Source organism: Monopterus albus, unplaced genomic scaffold, assembly GCF_001952655.1.
Source record: "Monopterus albus unplaced genomic scaffold, M_albus_1.0 scaffold34.1, whole genome shotgun sequence".
NCBI classification, from domain to species: Eukaryota; Metazoa; Chordata; class Actinopteri; order Synbranchiformes; family Synbranchidae; genus Monopterus; species Monopterus albus.
This window is the reverse complement of record NW_018127914.1, coordinates 1,353,153-1,380,330: the sequence shown is the minus strand read 5'-3', so window position 1 is coordinate 1,380,330 and position 27,178 is coordinate 1,353,153. Positions and strand designations below refer to the sequence as shown.

General features: G+C 38.7%; 1 protein-coding gene across 1 annotated transcript in view; it reads left to right on the top strand.

The window, feature by feature from the left end:
- The window catches only part of LOC109958800 (CUB and sushi domain-containing protein 3-like), a 314,581-nt gene that overhangs the window by 235,001 nt on the left and 52,402 nt on the right, over positions 1-27,178 (top strand). The window contains exons 19-42 of the mRNA XM_020597718.1: positions 657-773; positions 964-1,179; positions 3,299-3,487; positions 5,680-5,780; positions 5,954-6,022; positions 6,119-6,275; positions 8,148-8,339; positions 11,453-11,579; positions 12,070-12,272; positions 12,652-12,843; positions 13,251-13,389; positions 13,583-13,770; positions 14,805-14,923; positions 15,010-15,085; positions 15,243-15,359; positions 19,485-19,598; positions 19,763-19,858; positions 20,266-20,469; positions 20,828-20,952; positions 21,319-21,415; positions 23,428-23,532; positions 23,624-23,742; positions 25,253-25,322; positions 25,905-26,021. Coding sequence (XP_020453374.1) covers positions 657-773; positions 964-1,179; positions 3,299-3,487; positions 5,680-5,780; positions 5,954-6,022; positions 6,119-6,275; positions 8,148-8,339; positions 11,453-11,579; positions 12,070-12,272; positions 12,652-12,843; positions 13,251-13,389; positions 13,583-13,770; positions 14,805-14,923; positions 15,010-15,085; positions 15,243-15,359; positions 19,485-19,598; positions 19,763-19,858; positions 20,266-20,469; positions 20,828-20,952; positions 21,319-21,415; positions 23,428-23,532; positions 23,624-23,742; positions 25,253-25,322; positions 25,905-26,021 — 3,249 coding nt within the window. The remainder of the gene's footprint in view (positions 1-656; positions 774-963; positions 1,180-3,298; positions 3,488-5,679; positions 5,781-5,953; positions 6,023-6,118; positions 6,276-8,147; positions 8,340-11,452; positions 11,580-12,069; positions 12,273-12,651; positions 12,844-13,250; positions 13,390-13,582; positions 13,771-14,804; positions 14,924-15,009; positions 15,086-15,242; positions 15,360-19,484; positions 19,599-19,762; positions 19,859-20,265; positions 20,470-20,827; positions 20,953-21,318; positions 21,416-23,427; positions 23,533-23,623; positions 23,743-25,252; positions 25,323-25,904; positions 26,022-27,178) is intronic.

The window sequence follows — 27,178 nt, the reverse complement described above, 5'->3', positions numbered from 1 at the left end:
TAAGTCATTACATTATGGAAGATGTTAAATTAGCACCATGAACCTCGAAGCCTGAGCTCATTACAGCTACGTAGAGAGTATATACAAGCTGAAAGTGTTTATTTTGTTGTGCTGGAGACAAGTGCTCTCATTTAGTGCATAAGACTATTGATGCACCATGTGCTAGCAGCTAGCACTTTAAAGGTGTATGACAAATAATTTGAATCACAGAGCTACTTACTGTAGTCGCACTGAGTTGCTGGATAGGGACATTAAACTATTTTATATAAAAATATTTTCTGTATAATTCCTTTGTGTGGTGGATTTGACACTTTTTATGCCTGTGCAAGAGTAGGAAGAATAAATCAGAAACATAAGAAATACACACTGAAACAACAGTATCTTTCTACTAACTCTTGTATGACAAGACACACATTTTGCACCTGTCAGTGCTTTCTACTCACAACTCTTAGGAGCTTTCTCTCTCTCTCTCCCCCTCATAGCATTTGTGTGTGGGCATGCATGTATGTACTATATTAAAGGTCCACAGGGAAACATCTGTTTAATATATCAACTGTTTGATGCTAACATTCTCTCTGCCTGTGTCAGCTGTCTCTGCACATCTCTCACTCTTTGCCTCTCTCTCTCACTCTCTCTCTCAACCTGCCCATGCCCAGCTCTATGTGGTGGGGATGTTAGAGGTCCCTGGGGAACCATCCTTAGTCCCGGCTATCCAGACAGCTATCCTTCATCTCTCAACTGTACCTGGACTGTTGAAGTCAGCCATGGGAAAGGCAAGAGACCCGCAGAGATCCACACTGCTTGTTAGAGAGAGACAGTAGCAAGCAGCACACACTAGCACACTACTGCTAAACTACAACCACATACTTAGGAGTTATTAGTGTTTTCTCTAGTTTCTAGTATTTTCCTCTTGTCCCTCCTGTACTGTATCTTTGAACTTGTCTCTGTATGTGCTTTTAACAGGAGTCCAGTTTCAGTTCACTTCTTTTCATCTGGAGGATCAACATGATTACCTCTTAGTTACTGAGAACGGAAGTTTCCTGCAACCGCTGGCTCGTCTGACTGGCAACGAGTTACCTAGCAACATCAATGCTGGTCTCTACGGCAACTTCAAAGCCCAGCTCCGATTCATCTCTGACTTTTCAATTTCATATGAGGGCTTCAATATAACTTTCTCAGGTAATGTGCTCAACTATACAGTACTTATGTTGTACTGTTATATTGAGTCTGAATTTCATTTACCTTCATTTTAACATATCAAGAAGTTGATTTTCCTTTTAATTCATATACTGGGGGAAAAAAAGTCTGTTGTAAATCCAAATCCAAACCTGAAAACAGTCAAGTACATTAAAGAATGAACAACTGGCCCTACCAGAAGAGTTACCTTGCACAGTTACCTTGTATTGATAGAAAGCTGTAGCAGCTCATTGAAGCAGACAGATGCCTGACCTTGTGGAACTCTGAAGTGATCAAAATGATCTTGAATTATATGATGGCAGAGAGAGATGATGACAGATTTTCTTTACCTCGAGGACAAGGCCAGGGCACACTAAGAACAGTTTTATAAGGGTGCTCTGAGAATATTTGCCATCTGAGTCAATTGAACTGAAACAGTAATCAAACATTTTAGGATTAACTGTAGTAGAATATACTGTATCTTTACTGCACTCAGTCTTAAAATCTGGCTTGCACTGCCAACTAGTGGTGGCATTTTTTTCACAGCTTGTGTGGCACAAATGCACAGCTGCACTGCAGTATGCTACACAATACGCACACCTGACCACATCACCTAGCTGTGATGTTGGCCGTGGTCAGTAGGGCTTGAGACATGCATCTTTGCGCCCCTAGATCACCATGCATCAAAATGTCATCTGACATACTGGCAAGAGCTGTTTCAGTGGAGTGCAACTGACAGCAGCCCCTGTATGACTGAAAAATGTCAAGAACACTATGCACATCCAAGCTTTTTTGGCAACCACTTTTTGGAAAACTTTGGCAGTTTAGAAACATGTCTATACTTTGTGATATCATTACTGCTTTAGAGGGTGTCCAGGGTACTTTTTGTTGACTGCACAGAAATTTGTCCTAATGTGCCATACACTAAGTGAACATATTGCTTTATGGCATAGCCACCCCAGCACAGAACTGTTGCTGTGTCAAGTGAATGTTTGACAGATATTTCACTACTGGCCTCCAGAACCACTCATAAAACCTTGTGAATAGTTTAAAATAAAAAGCTGCTCAGAGGAGAAAGGTTACAAAAGATTAAACTACATGCAACCCAATATAAAAAAAAGCCGGTGGATTCCTCATAGCCTCAACGTTGGCGTCCTGAGAATGCGTGCAAGTTATAAGTGCTGTCAGAAAACATAATTGTGTTACTTTACCAGCACCCTCATGTAAAATGATAGTTGAGGTGCATCATTAAGAAAAGCCCAAGGCTATCTGCTCTTCATAATTCAGTATCCTTTGCCTAGCTTCCCGTCAGCATTCTCTCACTCACATAAAGGAGCGCTTGAATCTGGGTCTGCATGGAGGAATGTTTTACTGCTTCCCATATGGCATAACTGATGCTCAGAATGTAACCCGTTAGAGGTGTCACCATAGATGTGGCGTGCCAGTCTTAACATGATCAACGTGCTGTGTCATACTGCAGTGCACTTTGAAATACACATCATCCGTCTTAGCCCACTCAAAATAAATTTCACGCTGTATCTAACCTGCAAAACACAAAATCAGCATGTTCAAAATCAGCATAAGCTTTCATGCAAAGTTTATATTTTAATAAACTGCATTTTCTCAGTTTTTTTTATTATTTTGTTAGTTTGTGTGTTTGTTTTGTCATTAGAGTTACATAATTATTGAAAATAGTTTGCAAAGGGTTTCTTCACAGAGAGAGACATCATGTCCATGAGGCATTTGCATCGTTCAGTTAATATTTACTGGTTATACAGTCGGCCTTATTTTAGTTATTAGGGTTTTTATTTCTGGACTTTGACAGTGATACCATATTTATTTGCAGATTTTTTTTTTAAAAGATTGTCTTTATGCTTTAATCTCATCATTTTTCACTTACTCTTTTGGCATAGCAGCAAATTAAATTAATAAAACTACATATTTTAAACTTATTTTTAATTAACCAAGATGTTTTTCCCAGGCGTGCATTAATTTAACTGTATGCACTGTACATAGTGAGAAACATAAAAAGCGCAGGTGTTACTGTGTTGATCCATCCTGTTATTTTAAATGTTAAATTTTTTTATTTGTTATGTATTCAATTTTAAAGTATGTCTTACAGAATATACTTTGGAGCCATGTGAGGACCCTGGAATGCCTCGATTTGGCAGAAGAAACGGCTACAGTTTTGCAGTTGGAGACACTTTGTCTTTTTCCTGCAATATCGGATATCGCCTGGAGGGGTCACCGGAGTTAATCTGTCTAGGTGGCGGGAGGAGAATGTGGAGCGCACCTTTACCAAGATGTGTCGGTATGTAGTAGCACTACTGTTATTATCGTTTTAATACTGTCAGAACCGTTATAAAGGTTATAAACATTTTAGAATTAAGTTTTTTTAAATGTATTTTATATATTTTTTTAAATATCAATCATCATGCACTATAAATTGCAAATGGTAGCACTGGCTACGTATTTGTAAAATGTACCCGGTCAAAGCTAAACCAAGCCATGTTCATATGTAATCTTAGAAAAATTCTTGCTAACACTTATTGGAAATCCTAAGATTCATAGTTGGACAAGCAAAAAGATCCACATAAAAGTTTTGAATGTTCAAATATCCTTTTATAAAGGTGCAGTCAGTTTGCTTTTACAAGATAATGAAGTAAAGGTGAAAGAAGTGACTGAAAAACAAGCTATAAATCTGTTACAACTGATTCAGAGCTCTGTTGCCTGAGTGCTGATGAGGACTAGACTAAGAATTAAAAAAAATAAAATAAAATCATTACATTGGCTACCTGTCAGGTTCCATATTGATTTTAAAACTATTTTACTTTGTTTTAATTCCCTTTCTGGCAACCCCATCTTGCTTGCATCTTGACATGCTTCCAATCTATGAACTGGGGTGGCCTCTCAGGTCTTCTGGCATAATCTTAATCTTCTAGTTTTTATTCCCCTGTAGTACGCTGCATCCTCATGATGCATGGTCTACTGGGCAGTCAGACCAAAACTCTAAAGTTCCCCACAGAGAAGATCCTCTGAAACTTCACCATCTTGTAGGGAAGCCCCGTTAACCCCCCTCCCTGACCTTTTATGTGTTTGGCTCTATGTCATCAATTTGCAAAGAGGTGGGAGGGGTGTTGTGTGCCAGGTTTCTGTGGTGTAGTGCATGTTACTGTGTCTTACTTTCTTTGTCTTGTGTTGCTGCAAGATGTGGCACACATCCTCTAGGAGGAGTGAAGAAGAGGAAATGGGAGGCAAGATTAGAACATCTATAGTACAATGTGCTGCTTTCCTGTTTTCTAATATCTGAGATATGCAATCATTTGTTTGGTTGCTTTTGCTGCAGCCTCTGTTGTGTAAAATGGAGCATACAAATAATGTCAAGACGCATAAAGCCCAAGGGTTTTTTGTGATTTTAATTAACTAGGAAATGTGCTGTACTTTGCAGGTTAAAATAATTGCTTTGATTACCTGTATTTGTGGTTTAACACTAACAGATTAAACATGCTGATTTTTTTTCATAAAGCGCTGTTCACGAGGATGTTTGGAGCAGGAGAGGTGTCTTTAGAATATCTGTGGTTTCCTAAAGAAAATCAAGTACAGTACATCATCGTTTTCACTACTGCTCTATAATTTGTGGACATTATATTCTGTTTAAAATCCTTTGCTAATGGAAATGGTACATAAGCAGAAGGAAGAAGAGAAAAGAAGAAAACAAAAAAAGGAGGGAGAGTTAAAGAAGAACGTTGCAAGAAACGACAGAGGAAAGCTGATTGAAAGCAGGGAAGGGTAAAGAGGCACTGTTCATAGAGAGGGTAAGAGAGAAATAGCAAGGGAGTTAAAGAGAGAGAGGGTGGAGAGGTAATTTTCTAAATGGAAACTGTAGCTGTGTGATTTATTGACAATATGACAGCTGTAATATGACTATTACACCAGTGGAGGGACAGAGGAGGGAGTGCATCAGGAGAGGGAGGGGAAAAGGGAGGACATGAACATATATAATGCAGACAGAGGGTTCATGTGAAGTGCAGCGAGCATGTATCTTTAGGTAAATTGGTTTCTGCATATCAGCCGCTGCCCGTTCTCCTCGACAGAAGTAGATGGCTGACAGCATAGCTGTTTAAAAGGGTCCTTAAATTAGTCTCATGCACACACACACACACACACAAGAAGTTGATTAATCCATTTATATGAAAAAGGGAATCATCTTTTGCAAGATGAAAAAAGGAATCGCTTCACTCAAATGACAACAAGTGTTCTCTAAAACTGTGCTTACAATGAACTGACTCGTTTATAGAGTAGGCATAACTTTTAAAAGTCAGGTGAATCTTACACAAGCTAGATTTGTTTCAAATAAAATTTTTAAATATGAGTTACTCTGTGGCATAACAAAGGCTGATGTTTCCCCAAATGGGCACTCCACATCATTCTAAAACGCTTAAGACCTTAAATGTGTCTCTATACTGTATATTTATCATTTCTGGGTTTTGTCTTTGTTATCAGCGGAGTGTGGTTCTTCAGTTATAAACAACGAAGGGATCCTTCTTTCTCCAAACTACCCAATGAACTACGACAATAACCACGAGTGTATCTACAGCATCCAGGTATATCTTTTACTATACATTAAATGTGTTCATGTTTATTAACTTAAGAAAAGGGTAACTGAGACTCTCAGCATCTCATGCTAGGGCAAATGTTAAATCATAATGAAAGTAAGTGGAAATTATTAATTACATGTTTGTCAGCAAATCTCATTTGGATTTCATGTGGACTGCAGGTACAGGCTGGGAAAGGCATCAACATCTCTGCTCGAACCTTTCATCTTGCCCAAGGGGATATACTCAAGGTAAACACGTTGGTCATTTTTCTTGCCTGTCTGTTTTTAAACTGTTCAGTGTTGATGTATTTACACCATGAGTGCATTGTGCTGTTCTTATTATAGATTTATGATGGCAAAGACAACACAGCTCATGTTCTCGGAGCTTTCACGGGATCATCTATGCTAGGCCTGACGCTGATTTCCACATCAAACCATCTGTGGCTTGAATTTTACAGTGATGCAGAAAGTACAGGGGAGGGATTCAAACTGGTCTACTCCAGTAAGTTCACACACTAAACCAGCTTAAACTTTTTACATTCAAATATCCTAATCTTGAACCTCCATAATACATGTGGTTCAACATGCTAAACAACAGGAGTGTTAGATCCTATATAGATTTCAGACTAGTTTAAATTTAAATTTGGATTAATCTTGAATAGTAAATGTAGCAAGCTGGTGTATTTAAAAAATCAGCAGTGCTCACACTCCGATATGTAGCTTCATCCAATTTGCATGATGAGTAAACTGGTTTAATGTGCAGCATATACAAGTCTATATGACCAAAGAAGAAAATATACACTGCAGATTGGTTAATACTTTAAAATCATAAGCGTTTCCTGTCTCTGTAATACAGAAGTTATACAGATCTCTATCATTTATGGTGATAGTAATTTAAAACGCAGTATTAACACATGCTGTGTTTGGGTACCTGGACCAATCAGGCATGTAGATTATATGTGGGTGGTGAAGTCAATGAAAGCTGCCTGATTTATATGGGTGATTACATCCTGGCTCACACCACAGAGGGTGTTTTCACATGCACCAAACTATTACTTAGATTGAATTATTATGATGAGCTGTCACATCCCTAACTGACTTTAGATATATGCTGTTAAATGACATACAGTTAAACTGGGATGGGAGTAAAAGCTACAGGTATTCAGTATCAGAATCAAATCCGTTTGGCAATTAAATGCCACGTGACAGTTAAAACTACTTCCTGGCAAATATAATACCCCCTTCTTGCTGAATCCATTGAAATCTGAATAGTTTGTATTTGTTAAACCATCAAAGAGCTGATTGTTACTTCCAGTATTGAAAGAAACCTGTCACTTTTGTTTAACAAAGGTTTCGGAGAGCTCTGATTTCAGCGTAGGATGGAGTGTTAAAGGTGTGTTCTAATGTTCACCAAAGCACACCCACATTTGACTGTGCTCTCTTGCAGTAGATGCATGGCTGGAATTAGAAACTCTAATTGTTTAAATGAAGTCATGCAGGATGATTTGCATAGGGCTTTGAAGTTGTGTTATCTCTCGGCTGTGTGAGCAGAGAGGAGGCCCACTAGCTCCTCAGCAGCTCAGCTTTCTCATACTGATACACAAATGAGTTCACCATACGAACAAAAGAAACTGGCTTAAAGAACTGCAGCAGCAACGATGAGTCACCAGGTTTATAGATGCATATGTTTAATATGAAGGCTGGAACTCAAGAAAACTTTAGAGATTCAACAAATAATGATTTATTTTCTTATGCATGTCTAACATGGAACAATTTGTGATGGGCAGCTGTTCACACTAGATGTCGGAATGATGGCAGGTTGGATGTCATGATGACTGAAGAATGGTAAAAGTGCCAGTGGCAATTTTTAGGGATTTAGACCTGCACCTACTGCAGTCTTCCAGGGGAAGTCAAATCTTGGCGCACACGGTTTGTCAGGTAATACCGGGGATCAAATCCTGATTAAAATCTCGTAAGGGTAAGCTATTTATATAGCTCTTCATATCTCCCTCTCTGAAATTGTGCACACGAATAAACAGAATATCCTGAATATTACCATGGAAACTAAGCTTAGACTGTGAAAAACAACATTAAATTGGATAAGGTGTATACATGCTCTGATATGGTTCCTAATACTGGTATGTCTCACATCTCGTCTATTTTTTTTTTACAAAATTGTGATGAGAGCTTAACAGGATACAGTATGTGATATTTGCAAGCTTCTAAACAGAATACATGAGGGTGCCAGATATTACGAGACTAACGCTTTGCATCTACACAACCCAAAATCTGTTTTCTTTAGTGAGCCTTAGAGGTCCCTTAGTGAGTATTGTAAAAAAGTATAAAATATTTCTCTGTCTTTTTCTCTCTTTAGGTTTTGAATTATCTCATTGTGAGGACCCAGGCGTGCCTCAGTTTGGCTTCAAGGTCAACGACCAAGGTCATTTCTCTGGGAGCAGCATCACATACAGATGTGAGCCTGGCTACACTCTGCATGGGGCTTCCACACTGAAGTGTATGACAGGAGAAAGGAGAGCCTGGGATAACCCCTTGCCTTCTTGTATTGGTATGTGTTTCATTATGTAAAAGTCTTTTTTGCTTTGATAAGAAGTTTATTGAAAAGACACACACAGAGACACACAAACAGTTATGGACTGATCTTTGAATGAAGATTTTAAGGAGAGAAGATTGTGGCGGCTTTATTGTTACCTTGTCTTTCACCAATATTGCTGCATTTTTGCTGTGATATTTCATGTATTCATTGAACAGCTGCATAGTTACCCAAGGCTTGTCAAAAGTGTTTTGCGCATGGCAAAAATCAAGAGCAGGATATACTGTATATTCACTGGATATATATCAACATAATTAGACCCTTCTTCTCTTTTGAGTGTTTTTTTTTCCAGAATTGATTATGGCATAAAGCTGTTCTCAAGCTATAATGTGCAATTTACCCACAGCCCAGCTGGTGCACAAATAAAGTTTAAGTAGTAGGAGGTGTTACTGTACTAGGCCTTGCTCAGCTTTGCCACACAGATTCATTGTGATTTGCTCATATCACACACTGCAAAAGTTTTAGAGTCTCAGCAAAAAGCCTGTATATTCATGGGGTGTTTGCCTCCTGAACTCCTTCTCTCCAGCTGATCCACTTCTTTTCTTGCAGTGGTGCTTTGCTCTCTGTTCCTGGAGACTGCCCTCATGCTCACCCAGTGCTCTGCTATGTACTCACACACGTGTAGAAACACACACAGGTTTAAACGCGATTTATTGTATTTGTTTATCTACTTGTTAAAAACCTCAATTTATGCTATTCTTACTCAGTTAAGGGCAAAGTGGCTTTCCTGTTTGTTAGATTTGCTTCATAAACACATTTTAATTGATATGGTTTACTCTATAAAAGCACAGGTCATTTTAGGGAAACAATAAAAGAAGAGAGGCAAACTCTCTTTGCATATTGACATAATTCTAAATATTCCATTATAACATCATTGCCTTTTTAATTCAGTTTTCAGGGTCTCAAACTGATGGGAAATTATAACACCACAGTTCAAAATATTACTGTCAACAAGTCAGTAATACTGTTTTACTGGCTATGCAATCTCAGGCTTCCAGAACACACACACACACAAACACATTCATCGGTATATTAGTATGTTGTGCCAGAAAGTCTTTAATTTGTATATCATTTTAAGCTTATTTGGAGTCGTTTTTGTTCTCTCCCAGTAGGTACTTGATTGAATGATTACGTTCTCTAATTAAATCCAAACAAATGTGAAGCCCATACAAAGTGACACAGAAAATGGCTGCTGCAGCTGTGCCCCAGATGGGAGCTATAAGCATAACAGCAAGCCTAATGTTTTAAGCACCTTTCTTCCTTCATTGCTGCCTCTGAACATTTCTGATTTTGGATTCAGCTTAATAAGTCTCTTTCCTTCTCACTATCAATAATGAACGACTCATAAATCTACTGGCTGATATTCTTTGACTTTATATTTTAGCAGTGACACAATATGACCTCAGCCAACCTCCAGTCTTAATATTATATTGGTTCTTATTATTACTTGTAGTATTTCCCCCTTTCCCCTTGTTTTTTTTTTCTTTCTCTCTCTTTTTTTGCCTCTTCTCTTCTTTTCCCCATCCCAACTGGTAATATTGCTCCTGTTACTTGACATAATATATTCCAGCGATGAAGTGAAGGGAGCCTGAGGGAGGAAGAGCACAGGGAGGGAGGGGAAGCAGAGACACAGTGAAGATTGTGGAAATATATAATCGAGAGAGACAAAGAGAGCAGGGGGAATTATTTTCTGTTATATAATGTGTGGTGATTTCTTTAGGGAGGATGCCTGATCAGCACTTTGTCTCTTTTTCTTCCTCTATAGTTTCTTTGCTTTGCTTGAGAAAGAGTGAGAATGAAAGGACACAGACGACGGGAGTTCAGTTAATCCATTTGTCTTCATGGTGGTCATTTAATTACTGCTCAGTGGCCACTGAGGCGCACCTAGTGGAGGTGCACCTAGTGGATCAGGCTGCTTTGATAAACAATTGCCAAATAAATGGTTGACTTACATCATGAACACACCTAAATACACACATACCAGTCAGGGTTGGAAAGTAACTAAGTACATTTACTCAAGTCTGTACTTAAGTAGAATTTTGAGGAATTTCTACTTTTTTATTTTCTATTTCTGCTACGTCATACTTCACTGTATTTTTGAGAAAAATATATTACTTTTTACTCAGTACATTTATTTGGTAACTTTAACTAGTAACTAGTTAATCAGAATGATTAAAATAAATAAAACAAAACTGTATAATTGTAAGACTTTGTTGATCCCCTGGTGGGCAATTCACAAGCTACCCAGTACTATGTAAAGTACTTCATATTATAAGTACAGTATATAACATTAGTGCCACCTTTACTGGCTGGAAGATTAAATGTGATGCACTTGTAGTGGCAATTTTTATAATGGCACCCTTTAAGTTCTGTAGCTGATGCTTTCAAGTCATGGTATGCAGTCATTTGTGTGGTTGTGACCTCAGACTGTTTCTCGCATGGTCGTACACCTTTGTATGCCCATGTGGTTGCCAAACCAGATGTGACCTGGGACCAAAGGGCTGGTATCCTGTTTCCTTTATCTGTTTGAGCATCTGTCTTTGTTGTATGCTGGGTATAAGAAGGGCAGTGACATTCTGTTCATTGAGCTTCCCTGTAACAGACTGGTCTAGTCACTCTGTTTTCAGAGAACACTCCTTCCTGCAGGAATAAATATGGAATAACTTTCTGAATTGATGTTAAGTATTTATTTTACACTCACTGTGCTTTAAAAGATCATTTTTCCACAACACACCCAATAATACATTAACATGATATACATTCATGTGCAATGTGCCATTCTGCAGAAGGACAACTTTTACTTTTAGTACTTCAAATTATTTTGGTACTACTACTTTTGTACTTCTAGTAAATTAACATTTTGAATGCAAGATATTTACTTGTAACAGAGTATTTTTACACTGTGGTATTGCTAGTTTTACTTAAGTAAACAATCTGAGTACTCCACTGTATACAGTGCACACTCATCAGTTACTCATTGGTTGACTTGAACTGATAGTACAGAGACATTTGTATGGGTTTGTATTGGTACATATGAACAGTCTTTAATATCTTTGTGATACCTGTAGCGGAGTGCGGAGGACGTTTTAAGGGTGAATCTTCAGGGAGGATTCTTTCTCCTGGATACCCATTTCCCTATGACAACAATCTTCGCTGTACCTGGACCATTGAAGTGGACTCTGGAAATATTGTGAGGTGACGCAAACCTTCTCAATATAAAAGTTTAAATAGCAGTGTCATTCATTTTAGTGCCTACTTCAGTACTTTTGTGAAACTCAGAGCTAGAGTGTTAACAGCCATTCTGAAAGTGTGATGTGACAAATGATGAGTATGCATTTTACTATACAGGTCTAATCTGAAGCTACTGCTTGGCTGTACCTATTGAAGTACCACATTAACCACATTTCTTTAATACACTCACCGGCCACTATATTAGGTACGCCTGTACAGTTGTATGCAATAGTATGAGACACTGGTGTTGGCCCACTTGAAGGCCACCATAGTTAACAGTTAGTCTGTGTTTAAGGGTATGGCAGGAAGCTGTACACATCACTGTGCAACAACGTACAGATGTACATTAGCTACAGTAGCTCTTTTAACTTGCATACATACGCGCATGCACATTTTTTCTTTGTGTTTTTACTTGTGTTTTTGTTTCTTTGTTTATTTTTCTTGCAAATTGCAGTCTTCAGTTCTTGGCCTTTGACACAGAAGCCAGCCATGACATGCTGAAGGTTTGGGATGGACCAACTGAGAATGAAATGTCTCTGGCAGAACTCAGCGGGTCTCTGCTGCCTGAGGGCATCCACTCCACACTGAACACTGTCACTGTTCAGTTTGAAACAGATTTTTATATCAGCAAGTCTGGATTCGCTATTCAGTTTTCAAGTAAGTAGTGCTCAGAGTTAGTGTATTAAACATTATGAAAATAAAACATTCTGTTGTTTTGCTCTGAAGATCACAGGATCATTTTTCTTTACATGTCTTTTAAAGTGTTTTAAGACTAAACTAAATTTCCAACTGTTTGACTAAAATCTGAATATCAACATTGCACATAATTGAAATTATAAATCTTTTGCAAGCTTCACTTGACCAGCTAGAAATAATCTTAACAGATGTTTTGTATTTTTTAGACTTAGGCACTGAGCATTAGCTTTATAACTAAGAATATCCAGTAAGACACAGATTTTTACCATTCCTCTTTCACCTTCACTCCCCCTACTTTATCATTTGCCCGCTTTATCCCCCTCCATTTCTCTCTATCCAGGTTCAGTCGCTACAGCCTGCAGGGACCCAGGTGTACCAATGAACGGTAGTCGTAGTGGAGATGGCCGTGAGCCGGGGGATTCAGTGTGCTTTCAGTGTGACCCAGGATATGAGCTCCAAGGGGATGACAAAATCACCTGTATACAAGTAGATAACAGATACTACTGGCAGCCCAGCCCGCCTGTCTGCATAGGTGAAAAGTTCAGCTTTTTTATATTTATATGGACATGCAGTACAATACATGTACTGCACACACAACAGTAGCTGTTTAGGGTTCATTACCTTGCTCAAGGGCACATCTGTGTTTGACTTACAGGAGGGCTGCCTGACAAAGGTAATGCTTAGTGGTCTGAACATACTAATTAATGCAGACAAGCTGATTCCAGTTCATTATCCTGCCAGAATCTCTCCATACTATTGCTGCTTTTGAATAAAAATCTTATAACTTGGGTTCCTCTTAAAAATAACAAAAATTCTTTTGACTGAATTAAAATGTGTTGTTCACCCTGCATGGCTGCACTTCAGAGAATATTAAAGTTTAATGGTATTTTAAGACATTATTAGAGTTAATGTATAACTGTGAATGTGTTTCCATCATAGCTCCTTGTGGAGGAAACCTAACAGGCTCCAATGGATTTATACTCTCTCCTAACTACCCACATCCGTACCCTCACTCCAAGGACTGTGACTGGCTTATTGCTGTTAACTCTGACTATGTCTTGTCACTGGCCTTCATCAGGTAACCTGTAATTCACTCCTCACTTTTTTTTGTCCTGACTAAGCAGTAAGTGTAGAATGAAAGTAGACATGCTCACATTAAGCAGGGAAAATTTTAAGAGACATTTTATTTCTCACTTGAGAAAAAAATTCCATGGTAATCATTTTCACTCCAAACCATTGTTCCTATCTGTGTTTTCTTCATCTATCTCTAGTTTCAACATTGAGCCAAACTATGACTTCCTGTATATCTACGATGGTCCCGATAGCAACAGTCCTCTGATTGGTAGTTTCCAGGACAGCAAACTCCCAGAGAGGATAGAGAGCAGTTCAAATACCATGCATTTAGCATTCCGCAGTGATGGGTCTGTTTCTTACACTGGCTTCCACCTGGAATACAAAGGTAAAATATTTTCCCAATAGTACCACCTTCTTTAAAGTTTATACTGATTGATCAGCTTATAAAAATACAAAAAAAAGGTTTTAAAACTGCAGCAGCACAAACCACTGATTTTGCAGTCCCAGGGAAATTCTGGTGTTTTCTCCATAATGTGATCAGTAAACACATTCTGAACACACAGAGAAAACAGTAGCCCATCATTTATTCCACACGCAGTAGCTAATTGTTTGTATCTTGAACTAGATGTCCCCCCAGAAACTGAACCAACACATGTATGTGTATTTCTGATGAAAAGAGATAAAAACACAAGCAGTCTTTCCAGCTGGGAGTGTTTTTATAACTACTTTGTATATGCTGCTTGATGGAATTGCATCAGGGGTCGTTTTCTGTCCCGCCTGTTTTTCATAACCAAGGTAACCTGGGAAATGACTCTTTAAGGGTTTCAGAGTGACAGTGCAGCATGTTTCAGATGCCTCTCATGATGACAGGATGTCACCAAGAATGTGTTTAGAAATATCTAATTTTCACATAAAAAAAGATTACTACATTACTCCTGAACACTCAGTACACATGTATATGCAAGTAGGTGTTCCAGGCTGATGACAGTGGGCATCATGCTGATTTTAAGATGAACAAGAAAGATTGCTCTCACTATAAAGTTCCTGTTGAATCAGTGTCTGTTGAAATACTCAGAAGGGTGAGTCTGATTAACTTGCCCAAAATAATCAACACTGGCTTCATGTGGACTCTGGAATTAAATCTTAGGTTTGTTGCAGGGTGGCTGGTAATAGTTTGGCAGGGGGGCCAACGCTATAAATTTAATAGGTTTCATGTAACTTACAAAAGCCAGGATGAAGTTATAGTTCTTGCTCCATCTTTGCCAAAGGCATCCAAGTCAAACTGACTCTTAAAAAGGCCAATGGAATACCTGCCTTCACTGGATTAAGTTATTATTAATTTGACTTGACTTGTGCATGTCACTTGTTCTTTGCCTCATCCTCTCTCTCACTTACTCACTCTCTTGACTCTCTGCCCAGCCAAACTGAGGGAATCGTGTTTCGACCCAGGTGTGGTTCTGAATGGCACCAGGCTGGGGTCTGACTATAAGCTGGGCTCTACTGTCACATTCTACTGTGAAGCAGGATATGTTTTGCAGGTACATACAGATGGAAGGCTACTTTAGTGGTTGGTTGTTTGGCATCGACTGGTTTTCCTGAAGTAAATTTGTTTTGTTTTGTTTAGGGTTACTCTACTCTAACCTGCAGTATGGGAGATGATGGCAGACCTGGATGGAACAGGGCATTACCTAGTTGTCAAGGTAACAGACATTAAGACACAGACTGGAATGAAACATATGTACATATACAAATAAAGTTATTTAAGTTTAGCTTTTATTTTCTCTTTTGTGTGTCTGTTTATTGGGTTACACTGCCTTTAACTGTGTATTTGGATACACGTGCATGTTCTCTCTCCAGCTCCCTGTGGAAGTCGTTCCACAGGCTCAGAAGGGACTGTTTTATCTCCGAACTTCCCCAGAAACTACACCTCTGGACAGACTTGTGTCTATTCTATATCTGTACCTAGAGAGTTTGGTAAGTTCACAACATTCACACGCAAAAGCATTACACATTAGCACGCCCACATTTCATTGCAATATAAAGTATTTATTCTTGGAAAAAAAAGCGCTCTCAAGCAGTGGTGATCAGACAACAGTCAAGAATAAAATCAGATTTTTTTTTACTCAGTGAACTAAATGTCAGTAAAATTTCTCTGATTTTTTTCACGGAGATACCTTGAGTCCCCAGATACACCCTAGGGATTTTTAAACTGCAATCAAAACTAGTGGAGATATTACACATGATCAAAAATGCTCGCTGCAGGTCAGGGTTTCATCATTGAAGTGATGTTTAAAGATGAGGCTGCTTTTATCTTGCCACATTTGATTAGTGGTCCTTAAGTCAGCTATAACTGCCACATTATGAAGATTATGAATATTATAAAAGATTCTTCACCTTAAGTGAGGCTATGATGGGAATCGGGGGTCGTTAGAGGAAAGAGAAGAGTGCTGGCAAGAAGTCGAGTTGAAAGTCACAGATTATTACTATATTTGTGACCAATGTCTTCTGGAATATTTACCGTCAGTATCAAATGTCAACTATATTCCTATTTAATGTTCCTCAAAAACTGTAAAATAAAGAGTTTCATAGTTTAATTCAAAGTTTTATGAGATTGACAATGTCATCAGCTCAAACATTATCAAATTAAGCATTAAAGCCCATTCTTGATCTTGGAAAAGATACTGTAAAACACTACAAGTGACTAATATCGGAACACCCAATTACTAGATTGTTCTGGATCTTAGCCCCATGAGCAATTAGAGTTTGATCAGCTGTGGGGAAGATGGTTTGGTAAACATGCAAGGTAGCAGCAACTGATGTGATTTCACAGGACTTCTCCATGTGATTGTCAACATATAAATAAAATTGAATTTTGCTAATTTACATATCTAATCACTATACCACATATGGCATCTAAATTATTGGTTGGCCCATTGGGTCTCACTTGAGTTTTTACAATCAGTAATTGGTGAATATGATGTCCAATTATGCCCTGTGGCATTATGAATAAATAGCAGATCTCCCTGAGGCTGTTGATGGTTGCTGTCTCATTATATTTGCATAGCAGTGTTTGGAGTGTCAGCTCCATGTAGGTTTTTTGACTGAGAGGAGCTAAAATTTGGTTGGCCTACATACTGTATAATACACACAGACAGCCTCCCTGAGACTCCCACACAACGCGAGAGACGGATTGTTTTAAGTTGCTCTGCTTTAGCCTTAAAACATGCCCAGATTTTTTAAAGCAGCTGTCGGTCTCATATAAATAAGATGGTGTCTGTTATTTATGATCTAACAGCAACTGAACATTATAGGCTTCAGGTTGCCAATAACTATGCCATCAGAGCTGCTTGATCATCAGAGAAGCTGAAATCAGTGGTCGCTGATGTCTCATCATTCATACAAATTGCTGCTTCAGTTTCAGCCCCAGGTGGGGAAAACCCTTGGCATTTATCTCTGTGGAGATGCCATACCTCCTGTTGAATGAGAATGTTTCAGTGGACACCAACCCAGGCAGCTCTTCAGGAGGCATGGCAGCTCCACAGGGATCGATGCCCAGGTTTTCTCCATCTGAGTTCAAGCACTGAAGTAGCCTTTCAAATGGAGAGTGAAACATTTTCATTTGATCATCTGATAACAAGTCCAGTGGATTGATTTAAATGTTGCTGGACATTTATTGTCGGAGTGTCTGAACAGATCAATTGGGTGTCTGTGAATGTAGTGCAGAGGGATTTCACTACCAATTAGCCATGTGGTTCATATGGTGTGGCGTAACACTAATGTGATCATTTAGTGGGTACAGTATATCTGTCTCTTTGGTTGTGTGTTGGCAGTGTTAGAAAGCTTATTGTAATAAGTTACAGATTATTAGTTACCCTGTTAAGAAATAAGATATGTAACTATTTAAATTACTTAATCCAAATAATCTCATTTATTTTTTTCAATTACTTTTTGATTACTTTTCTAAAAATGTTTTGAACTCGACAATAAAACTGAAAAGTCCCAGGCAGTGTAAAGCTCACAACAGTACTCCACACTTATTACTGTCAAACTATACTAAAGGGCTTCAACCTAACTTCAGTTACATATTATATTAGTGTTGAAACATGTAGCCTACTGAACAGGCACCAAGCAAAACCGTTCTCTGATTTCAGAAGGAAAATACTGTTGAATTTCCAACACTGAAAAGTATTCTTGTCCAACGGCACGGCCACCCCACCCAGCATTGTTGACTGGTTACAGTATGTTGATTTGATTGACAGATTGGAGGCGTTGCAAAGTCAAACATGTGAACCAATCAAAAGCAATGTTCAAAATTGAACACACGCTGCCAAATGAATGGAACCTATCTAGACACAGAGACAGTTTCTTGTTAGCTATCCTGTCCTTGATGGTGTTACTGTAACTAATTCTAATTACAATTATTTTGTAATTTAATTCTAGTATCTAGTTACATTAACTAGTTAACTTCTCAAAACCGTTAGTACATATACATGTATATGTACAGTATATGTATATCTATATGTTTGAATGAAATGGAGGTTGCAATAAAATTAAAGGTGTGTAATTTATTCCCTGTGTACTTTAATGCTTTATGAGTCTGTGTGTGTCCTGCCTGAAGTCTGTGCTGTTCTGATTGGTTTTAGCTGTGAACTCCTCCACCTGCTCTTCAGTATGTCAATATTACAGCAAGGAATGAGGATGACAGCCTTAATCCCCGTGATTTCCTTAAATCTATATATGTTAGGAGCTTTTATCTATTTCTGCTGACCAGCAGATGCTTTGTGTCCACTCAACATCCTGCCACTAGTATTAATGAGATCCTAGTGGTACATAGGTGTTAGAATCATCTACTTTTTCATGATAATTTGTTTTCTAGTCAGATCCTCTTTCACACGTACAATGACAATTCAGTGGCACTCTTTTGTTTACGTTTTGTCTTGCTTTTCATTGATATAACAGATTTTACATTAAAGCAGACAGGAAATCGTTTGTGAGTCAGAGCAATGTTTTAGCAAGCCGTGTATCATGCTTTAAAAAGAACTCCACAGAGAGAAACAGCCTTGTACAATGTGACCATTGACCTTCTTGTAGCTCAATATTCTTGGCAATGTTCAGATTTAATTCTTTACACCTCAGCCTCTGGGGCCAAATGGAAAGGGAGAAGAAGGAAGAGATGGAAAGCCTGAGGCTGAGGCTGCAATAAATGTAATTGATCCTAAAGGACATATTTTTTCATGTGCTGCAAAACAAACAAACCTTCAGTTATAAAACTACGCCTACAGATTTGCATCTTAAGACAACTTTTGATTGGTCTTGAAGACAGAATGATCATCTGAGAATGAGTGAATTGTACTATTTTGAGCAAATACAAGGCCTCGGGCCTCCAGGGGCCTCTCTCATGCTACCTTTTGCTACAGCTACCCTGTAAAATTCATGGTTTAGCAGAGCTATGTCCAGTTATTATAAGGGAGCCCTAGGTTATTTCATGGCCACTGCAGCTGCCTTTATATGCTCTGTCATATTTTAAACACAATAAAACAACAGTTTCAACTCTGTCATGTACTGTAATTAATGGCCCAGTGTTGAAATAATTTCTCGCTGGGAGGCACAGGATTGATTTGGAACCAATGTAAACAATGTCCTTGTGGCTTTGTGGGCTAACAGAACTTGTGACATGGATTTGACAAGTTGTGTCATATGTCCTTATTTCACTCTTATTGCTTGAAAAAAGTCAAGAATACAGAAAAACATTTTGCCCTACTGGCCAAGCCGGCCAAAGTAAGTTAGTTTTTGCCAACATTAGCTTCTGACACTAGCTGACAGCACTATACATCCAGCTGATGAGGTGGGGTGGGGTGCACAATGAAGATAATATGATGTTTTGATGTTATTAAGTACCCTGCTATGTAATTCTGTGCCAATAATCGGCTTCAAATAAAAGTTGACACTTCAGCTTAATAAAATTTAAATTAGGTGTCACAGGTTAATTGTATTATTGAAAGGTCAGGCGCAGACAGTGGCATAGAATAATCATTTTCCACCATTCCAGTGTGGTTAACTCATCTTTGTGTCTGTCTTTTTTTCCCTTTTCATCTCCAGTCCTCTTTGGTCAGTTTGTCTTGTTCCAGACATCTCTAAATGATGTGGCAGAGATCTATGATGGCCCCACTCAACAAAACACACTGCTGTCATCTCTCTCTGGGTCTCACTCTGGTAAGGATGGAGGGAAAGGTGGATGGATGGATTGAAAGGGTGTTGTGGATGGGCAGGGAGACAATTTACACTCTCTTTCCTCCTGCTTTTCTGACTCTGTCTCTCGCCGTCTAGGTGTACATTGAAGATTGGTTCACTAAGACTCGGTGTCTCTCCCTGTCTAGGCGAGTCTCTCCGTCTGAGTTCAGGAAACCAGATCACAATCAAGTTTACCACAGTTGGACCGGAAACTGCTAAGGGATTCCACTTTTCACAATCAAGTTTACCACAGTTGGACCAGAAACTGCTAAGGGATTCCACTTCATTTACCAAGGTCAGAAAACCATAAGAATCCAAAGTTATTGTATAATTATTAGTACTTGTGGTGGTAGTACTTGTATATTTTTGCAAAATTCAAATGAACTGTTTGTGTTCTTCATGTTGAAGGTTTTATACACATTTTTGCATAACAAGTAGGTAGGTTTTGTGTATGCTGAGGTAGTTAATGCACCTTAAACCCCACTGTTCTAGGATATTATATTAGATATTATTTGTTTATTTAAGGAGGCCACACTGAGTTAAAAATATATCTTATTTAACAGCATCCTGGTCAAGACTGGCAATAATAGCAGTACATTTGATATCTCTATTGATATAATGGCAGTGGTGTTTTCCTGTTTTTCTGCAGCTGTACCACGGACCAATTCCACTCAGCGCAGTTCAGTCCCAGAGCCATGCTTTGGGAAACGTCTCGGTAATGACTTTGCTGTTGGCTCCCTGGTGCAGTTTGAATGCAACCCCGGTTACGTTCTGCATGGCTCTACTGCCATACGATGTGAGAGTGTCCCAGACAACCTGGCACAATGGAATGACACCCTGCCAACATGTATAGGTAAATATAAACCCAGAAATTAGAGAAAAGATGGACAGTACAGTTTCTTTTTCAGAATGCAGTAAAGAAAATGCCCACAGTGGATACTCCACTGAAAAATAATAAATACAGACAATTCAAATGAAGACTGCATTTCAAAGTGGCTGACCTCAACACCTGCTGCACCTACTGTACGCCAAAGTTGTCACACAGGCCTTTAGCTGTTTCGTGTCCACCTCTTCAGTGGGGACAGTTGGTACAACTCCCCCTTCTCTTTCCCTTTTTTTTCCCTGTTACTTGCAGACATGTTGTTGTAAAGCTCTTCATTCCTGTCTCTCCTCTTCTGCTCTGTTTGTCAACTCGCTCTTCACACTCTCAGTTCCCTGTGGGGGTGTGTTGACCTCGCGTCGCGGGACCATCCTGTCACCTGGATATCCTGAGCCCTATGACAACAACCAGAATTGTGTGTGGAAGGTTTCTGTTCCAGAAGGGGCTGGAATACAGGTATTACCTGTCACCCACTGGTTCCTGGTTGACCTTCGAATTACTGGCTTAAAAGCTGAGCAGGCAGAATGTCAGGGAAGATAATATACTATTAGAAGGATGAACGGGTAGATGCTTTGTAAGAGAGAGAGAGAGACCATCCAGAGATAACTAGATAGGATCTAATCAGGATAGATAATGTCTGATTGCGTGCAAGTTAATTTGCTCTCACGGACAAATACAAAGGCAAAGATGCCTCTGACACCAAATGAAGTCTGTTAAAAATATTTGATATGTCAAATCAAATGACCATGTGGGAGGTTTTACTGAAGACAATGAAACAAGAGCTAACAGCAAGATTTTTTCTTCTTTTCTTTGTCTCTCTAGATACAAGTTGTGAGCTTTGCCACTGAGCATAACTGGGACTCGCTGGATTTTTATGATGGTGCTGACAACCATGCACCAAGACTGGGCAGCTACTCTGGTAAACTGCGTTATTCCAAAACAATTACACATATCATGGCAATTCTTAGCAAAAAGTCACTTATAGTGGTTAAGTGTGTGACAAGCTGCAGCTTCTCAGCAAATAAGAAACTTGTACAGTTATCTCTGTTGTGATATTGCACATACAGTAGTTTGCTGCCATCTATTTCTAAAAGTGAGCTGCACACTTCAGAATGATTTGTGACCATTTATATGGCTATACTCACTACCGAACAGCATTCAGCATGTCACAAAGCTCTCACAGCTGTACAGGTTATTAGTAGATGTGATTAGATTTGTTTATTTTAGGAGGGAAAAAATAAAATAAGGCCCCCGCACAAGCACTGTATCTGACGATATAAAAGAGGAGAGTTTTGCTATTCGTAAGCTGATGACACATTTAATTTGACAACATGACAGTTTAAATGCAACTAAGGCAGAAAAACATGATTCCTTGAAAGACATGACATATGTGAGCATTTTCTGTGGCATCACAAATTGATCCTCTTACACTCTAATTCTCTACTAGGAATAGATGTTCCTAAAGCAACCTGTGACATGATCTCTCAGCCAAATCCATTCCAAAACAACACAATTATTCACATTTCTATATGCCCACCTAATTTACTGCATGATGCTATTAACTGTACTTTTATGTTACCTTTAATGGGAACAGCAAGAGATAACCGAAATTGGGGGTTGTAAAAAACAAAATATGATTGTCATATTATATTTGAGAGTTAAGATTTTTCTTCTGTATTACACTTACACCTAATTTTTTCTCACATCTGTGCCTGTAGGGGAAAAAAGGAAATCAGCAGAATACTAAAGAGAAAATATAGTACATTAGTGTGCCAGTTATGTGCCTGGTCTGGATGTCCATACTGACTCATTCTTCCTCTGGATTGTGTAAATCGAGCAGCCGTTCAAGGGGAGAGTCAGCATCTTCTGGGGATGCTAATACTGCACATAGAGAGGCAAAGTCATCGGGTTATCTGCTGATTGGAAACCATGGAAGGGCTTGACATCTATATGGCAAACTGGATAATTGATAATAGTATTAAATAAGTAATGGAATGACCATGAAAGTGATTCTAGTTCTGTGTATGGAAATCATTAATGAGTAACTACATGCAGGGCAATGATGGAATTTTTCATAGGGTTAATTACAACTGTTAATTAATACTGTTACATGTTCCAATATAACTGTTAAATTCATGCATTTAATTATCCATCATCGTCAATGATTTATAACTGGGGGAAGAGCAGTATTTTTTAATTTTCCATGGTGATAATGAATGAGATATTTTCTGGAGTATGAACATAACCAGCAGGGGGGCCACACACAGTTCAGAAACTTGCTAATTAATCTCCCCCGCAACAGACAACCAGTCGCATCCATCGGCCCAGTTCACTGTTTCAGAGGAATGTCTCTGTAACTTTGATAAATTTTGCTGACACACGTGCCACTGAACCAAAAGCAACATTTAAGTCAAAGCAAAGTAATGCTTTGCTTCTTGGAAAAGATACTGTAAAACACTACAAGTGGCTAATATGAGAAGGTTACTTCTGTTGCATCTTGAAACAAGCTGGAAATAATGACATTTCCACTGATAAGGAGATTTAATATTCCATTACATTAAATTACATAGTCTAATATGTTATTTTGAACAGCCCTTACAAAATTACTCTGTTGCACTCTGCCAACTTTGCTTCACTAGTGCAGCGGCGGTCTTTACTTTGTACAGTACTTTCGTTTGCCACATTAACTAGGTCAAGCCAACATTTGAAAAGTAGTTTCAGATAAAAACAGATCTCTCAAATAAAAGTAATATCCTTCTCTGTCCTTCTAGAGCACTTTACTAAAAAAAAAAATTGAAAATGTAGTTTTGGGAGGCCTTTGTTGTTTCCTTTGTCGGATAACTAAGATCATGTGCTTTCAAGCGTCAGTTTAAAAATGAAAAATTGTGATCAGAGTCCACCGTTGCTCTCTTTCTCTCTTCTTGCCTTCAGGCACCACCATCCCCCCTCTCCTGAATAGTACATCTAACAACCTCTATCTCAGCTTCAGCTCTGATATTAGTGTCTCAGCTGCAGGTTTTCACCTAGAATATACAGGTAATATGTTCCTTTACAAAGCTTTATCTGTTGCCTATGTGCTATATACATAATAATGACTGAAACTCTCACTATTTCCAATTTTTATCAGCTATTGGTCTGGAATCATGTCCAGAGCCCCAAACTCCAAACTATGGAATTAGACAAGGAGACAGATTTATGGTCGGAGACGTTGTGCAGTTCTCATGTGAACAAGGATACTCCCTGCAGGTACAAATACATTCTGTATATTTACAGTATACTGTTTGTCCTTCTACACAGATTCATATTCAGATTCATATTCAGATACACATACAGAGGGATTAAGAGGGGTTGGAGGATAGCTATGAGGATGGATACAGAGAACTCACACATGCACTTCAAGTTGCAGCTATTTAAGGCAAACCGGCTGCCAGATGTGTACAGTAAAAGCCTTAGGCCACCATTAGTTTTACTGTTTTAGCAACATTGTAATGATAATTTATATTTGTTTCTCAGCTTCTCTTTCAAAATATAACCAGAAAATGAAGGAAATATGTACACAATATGAAAAAACACAATCTTCAGAACAAAGTGGCTTCTACAGTCCAAAGTCAGTATTTATTGTGACCACCCTTTGCACTGAGCACAGCTTGAATTCTTTTGTAGGAGACTGTCTTGAAGTCTTGAAACCATGACAGACCCCCCACCTTGTTTCACTGAAGGCTGCAGGCACTCATTCTTACAATACTCTCCAACTCTTCTTCTCACATACTGTTGACAACTGGACCCAAAAGTTTCAATTCGTTGCTCCGTAACTCTTTTCCACTGATCTTTGCGAGCTTTTGCATACCTCAGCCTTTTGTCCCTGTCCCCTTTCTGAACAAATGGCTTCTTGGCCACTGTCCTTCCACAAAGGCTGTTCCTGATAAAGCTTCTTCGGATTGTGGAAGCATCAGCTTGGCATCCAGATGACACTGCTGACACTGAGCCAGGTCCTTGCTGGATTTCCACCGGTCTCTCAAAGGAGAAACTCTGACCCCTTCAGCAGATTTTGACAGTTTTTTTTTTTTTTTTTGGTCTTCCACTCCAGTTTTTGTCCTTGACCTCTGCAGATTCTTCAGATTTCTTTGTAACAGCTTGAATACCACGTCTTGAGTATCCAGTTTTGTTCGCTGATTTTTTTTCTGACATTTTTGTCTCTAATACTGTGTACATATTTCTTATATTTTCTAATTCTCATAAAGAGACTGACAAATAAATATATATAGTCATCATAACATTGCTAGAACAACATATCTAATGGTGGCCTAAGACTTTTGCAAGGCAGTGTACATGAAATCCATAAAGGCTGCTCAGTTTCCCTGGTATACCACCATTCACTCTTTGTGTCCCCTGGCTGCACAAATCAAGAACTGTTTAAACTGTGAATCGGAAGGAAACCCCATTCTTGGGTGGTTTTCCCAGCTCTTACTAAACATACAGCTCTGGTGTGGTTTTTGCAACTTCTGAATAATGTTCATCTCTGGTGCGGTCTGCCCAACTTCTGTACTGTATACTGTACAGCTGTAATGCAGGTTTGCCTTCTGTGTGCCTAATGTAGACAGCAGCATTAATATGGATGTCCTATTATTACCAACCATGGGCATTATTGTTGAGCAGATAAAATGTCACTTTTAAACAAAATAATTTAAAGCTCATCTGTTGTAATCTCTGTACAGTTTTATGATAACACATATTGTGCTTGCTTTTATTTTTCAAGGGCAATGCCCATATTACCTGCATGCCGGGACCTGTTAGAAGATGGAACTATCCTGTTCCATTATGTCTTGGTAGGTGTTTTCCTACAGTATATGCACACACACACACACACACACACACACACACACACTCATTCAGGCCTGGATCTACTGAGATGTGCAGAACATCAGTGCTTCAGAAATGACACAAACAGTTTCAGTTCACATCTCACTCTCTGTCTCCATTGCCTTCAAGCTAGCAGTTTGATCAATTTACTGTTCTGTGATGAGCTTATTATTTAGTGTGCTATGCTGAATATGATTACACCTTTTAACTGATGCAAAGCTACACCAGCCTCCGTCATAAACATGCACAGAATGCCAATGCATCAGCATTCACTGAAGTAGATTCGAGGAAACAAGCAACCTGGACACATTTCTACTTTCAGAATGCTAATTTGTTCAAGAAGGGTATTTATTAAAGGCTCAGAATATTAATGTTTTATTCAAAATGATGCAACATGTCAGGCTGAAGATATTGAAGTGTCTTTAAAAAGGAGAAGCATGTCTGCTGCTCAGTCAGGTCAGCCTCTTGCTTTTGATTTGCTGCTTTCAACACTGAACCAGTTTCCTTTTTTCTCTAATTCTGTGCCGTGTGTGTGTGTTTGACTCCAGCCCAGTGTGGAGGGTCCATGGCAGATGTAAGTGGAGTGATTCTAAGTCCTGGTTACCCTGGCAACTACCCCAGTGGATTAGACTGCACATGGTCAGTCAACTTACCTGTCGGCTTTGGTAAGAAACAGTGTCAGCTGTCTACTTAAAATACTGTAGGTGTAGTTCTCTTTATGTTTGTTTGAGCATCTGTTTAATCAGCCTGTTTCTGTCTTAGCTTTTGTGTATCTCTGTTATTTATTGATTGATTTGTTCTGGACTGGCCTGCCTGCAGTCCCCACCTGTCCCCAGTAGAGAATGTGTGGCGCATTTTGAAATGCAAATTGTGTCAACGAAGACCCAGGACTGTTGCACAGCTTAAGGCCTGTTTGCAGGAAGAATGGGACAAAATGACACCCAACACATTTAATCACTTGGTGTCCTCAGTCACTAAATGTCTTTTAAGTGTTGTGAAAAGGAACAGCAACATCACACCCCATGGTAAACGCTTTACTTAATGTGTTGCGGGCGTTTGGATTGAAGTGAGTGTTTGTTTATTTATTTCGAACAAAGAATAAACTTGATGAGGTATCATGCTGCTGTATTGTTTTCAATGTGATACAGGACAGATGATTTACATATAACTAGTTTTATTCAGTTTTAATTTAGATTTTACATACTGTCCCAACTTTTTCTGATTTAGGGTTGTATCTTCTTAAAGCACCTCCATCTCTGCCTTGCAGAACAGTTTGCATGCAATTTAAAACTTTCCATTAAATATTTTTATTTAACATTTACAGGACAATGTTTATCAGAAGAAAAATGAATCAGTTGCATATATCTAACTTCATTATCATATTATTATTATCTCATAGACTCAGAAGGCCTGTGAATATGCAAGAGAGCAGTCTGGCTTTTTTCTCTTGGCCATACCATTAGGAGTCAGTTGGGCCTGAAATTACATATTATACAGTAGCTGCTTGTAGACACTGAGAAATATCCACACAAAGGAGAACTCATCCTTGCTAGTACAATAACAACTTTAGTCCATTTGACATGTTTACATGCTTCAAAAGTGCAAAATTTATGTTCAAAGCCAAACATATCACCAGTTACTGTAAATTAGACTGTAGTTTGCAGCATCAAATGCAGTTCCATTAAAAACCATCATAATTATCATAGTGGAAAGTAAGTTAGTACATTTACTGAGGTACTACTGTACTTAAGTTAGCGTTGTGGAATTTACTACTTTTTTAAAAATATATTTCCGCCACTGATAAAAAAAAAAAAAAAAAACT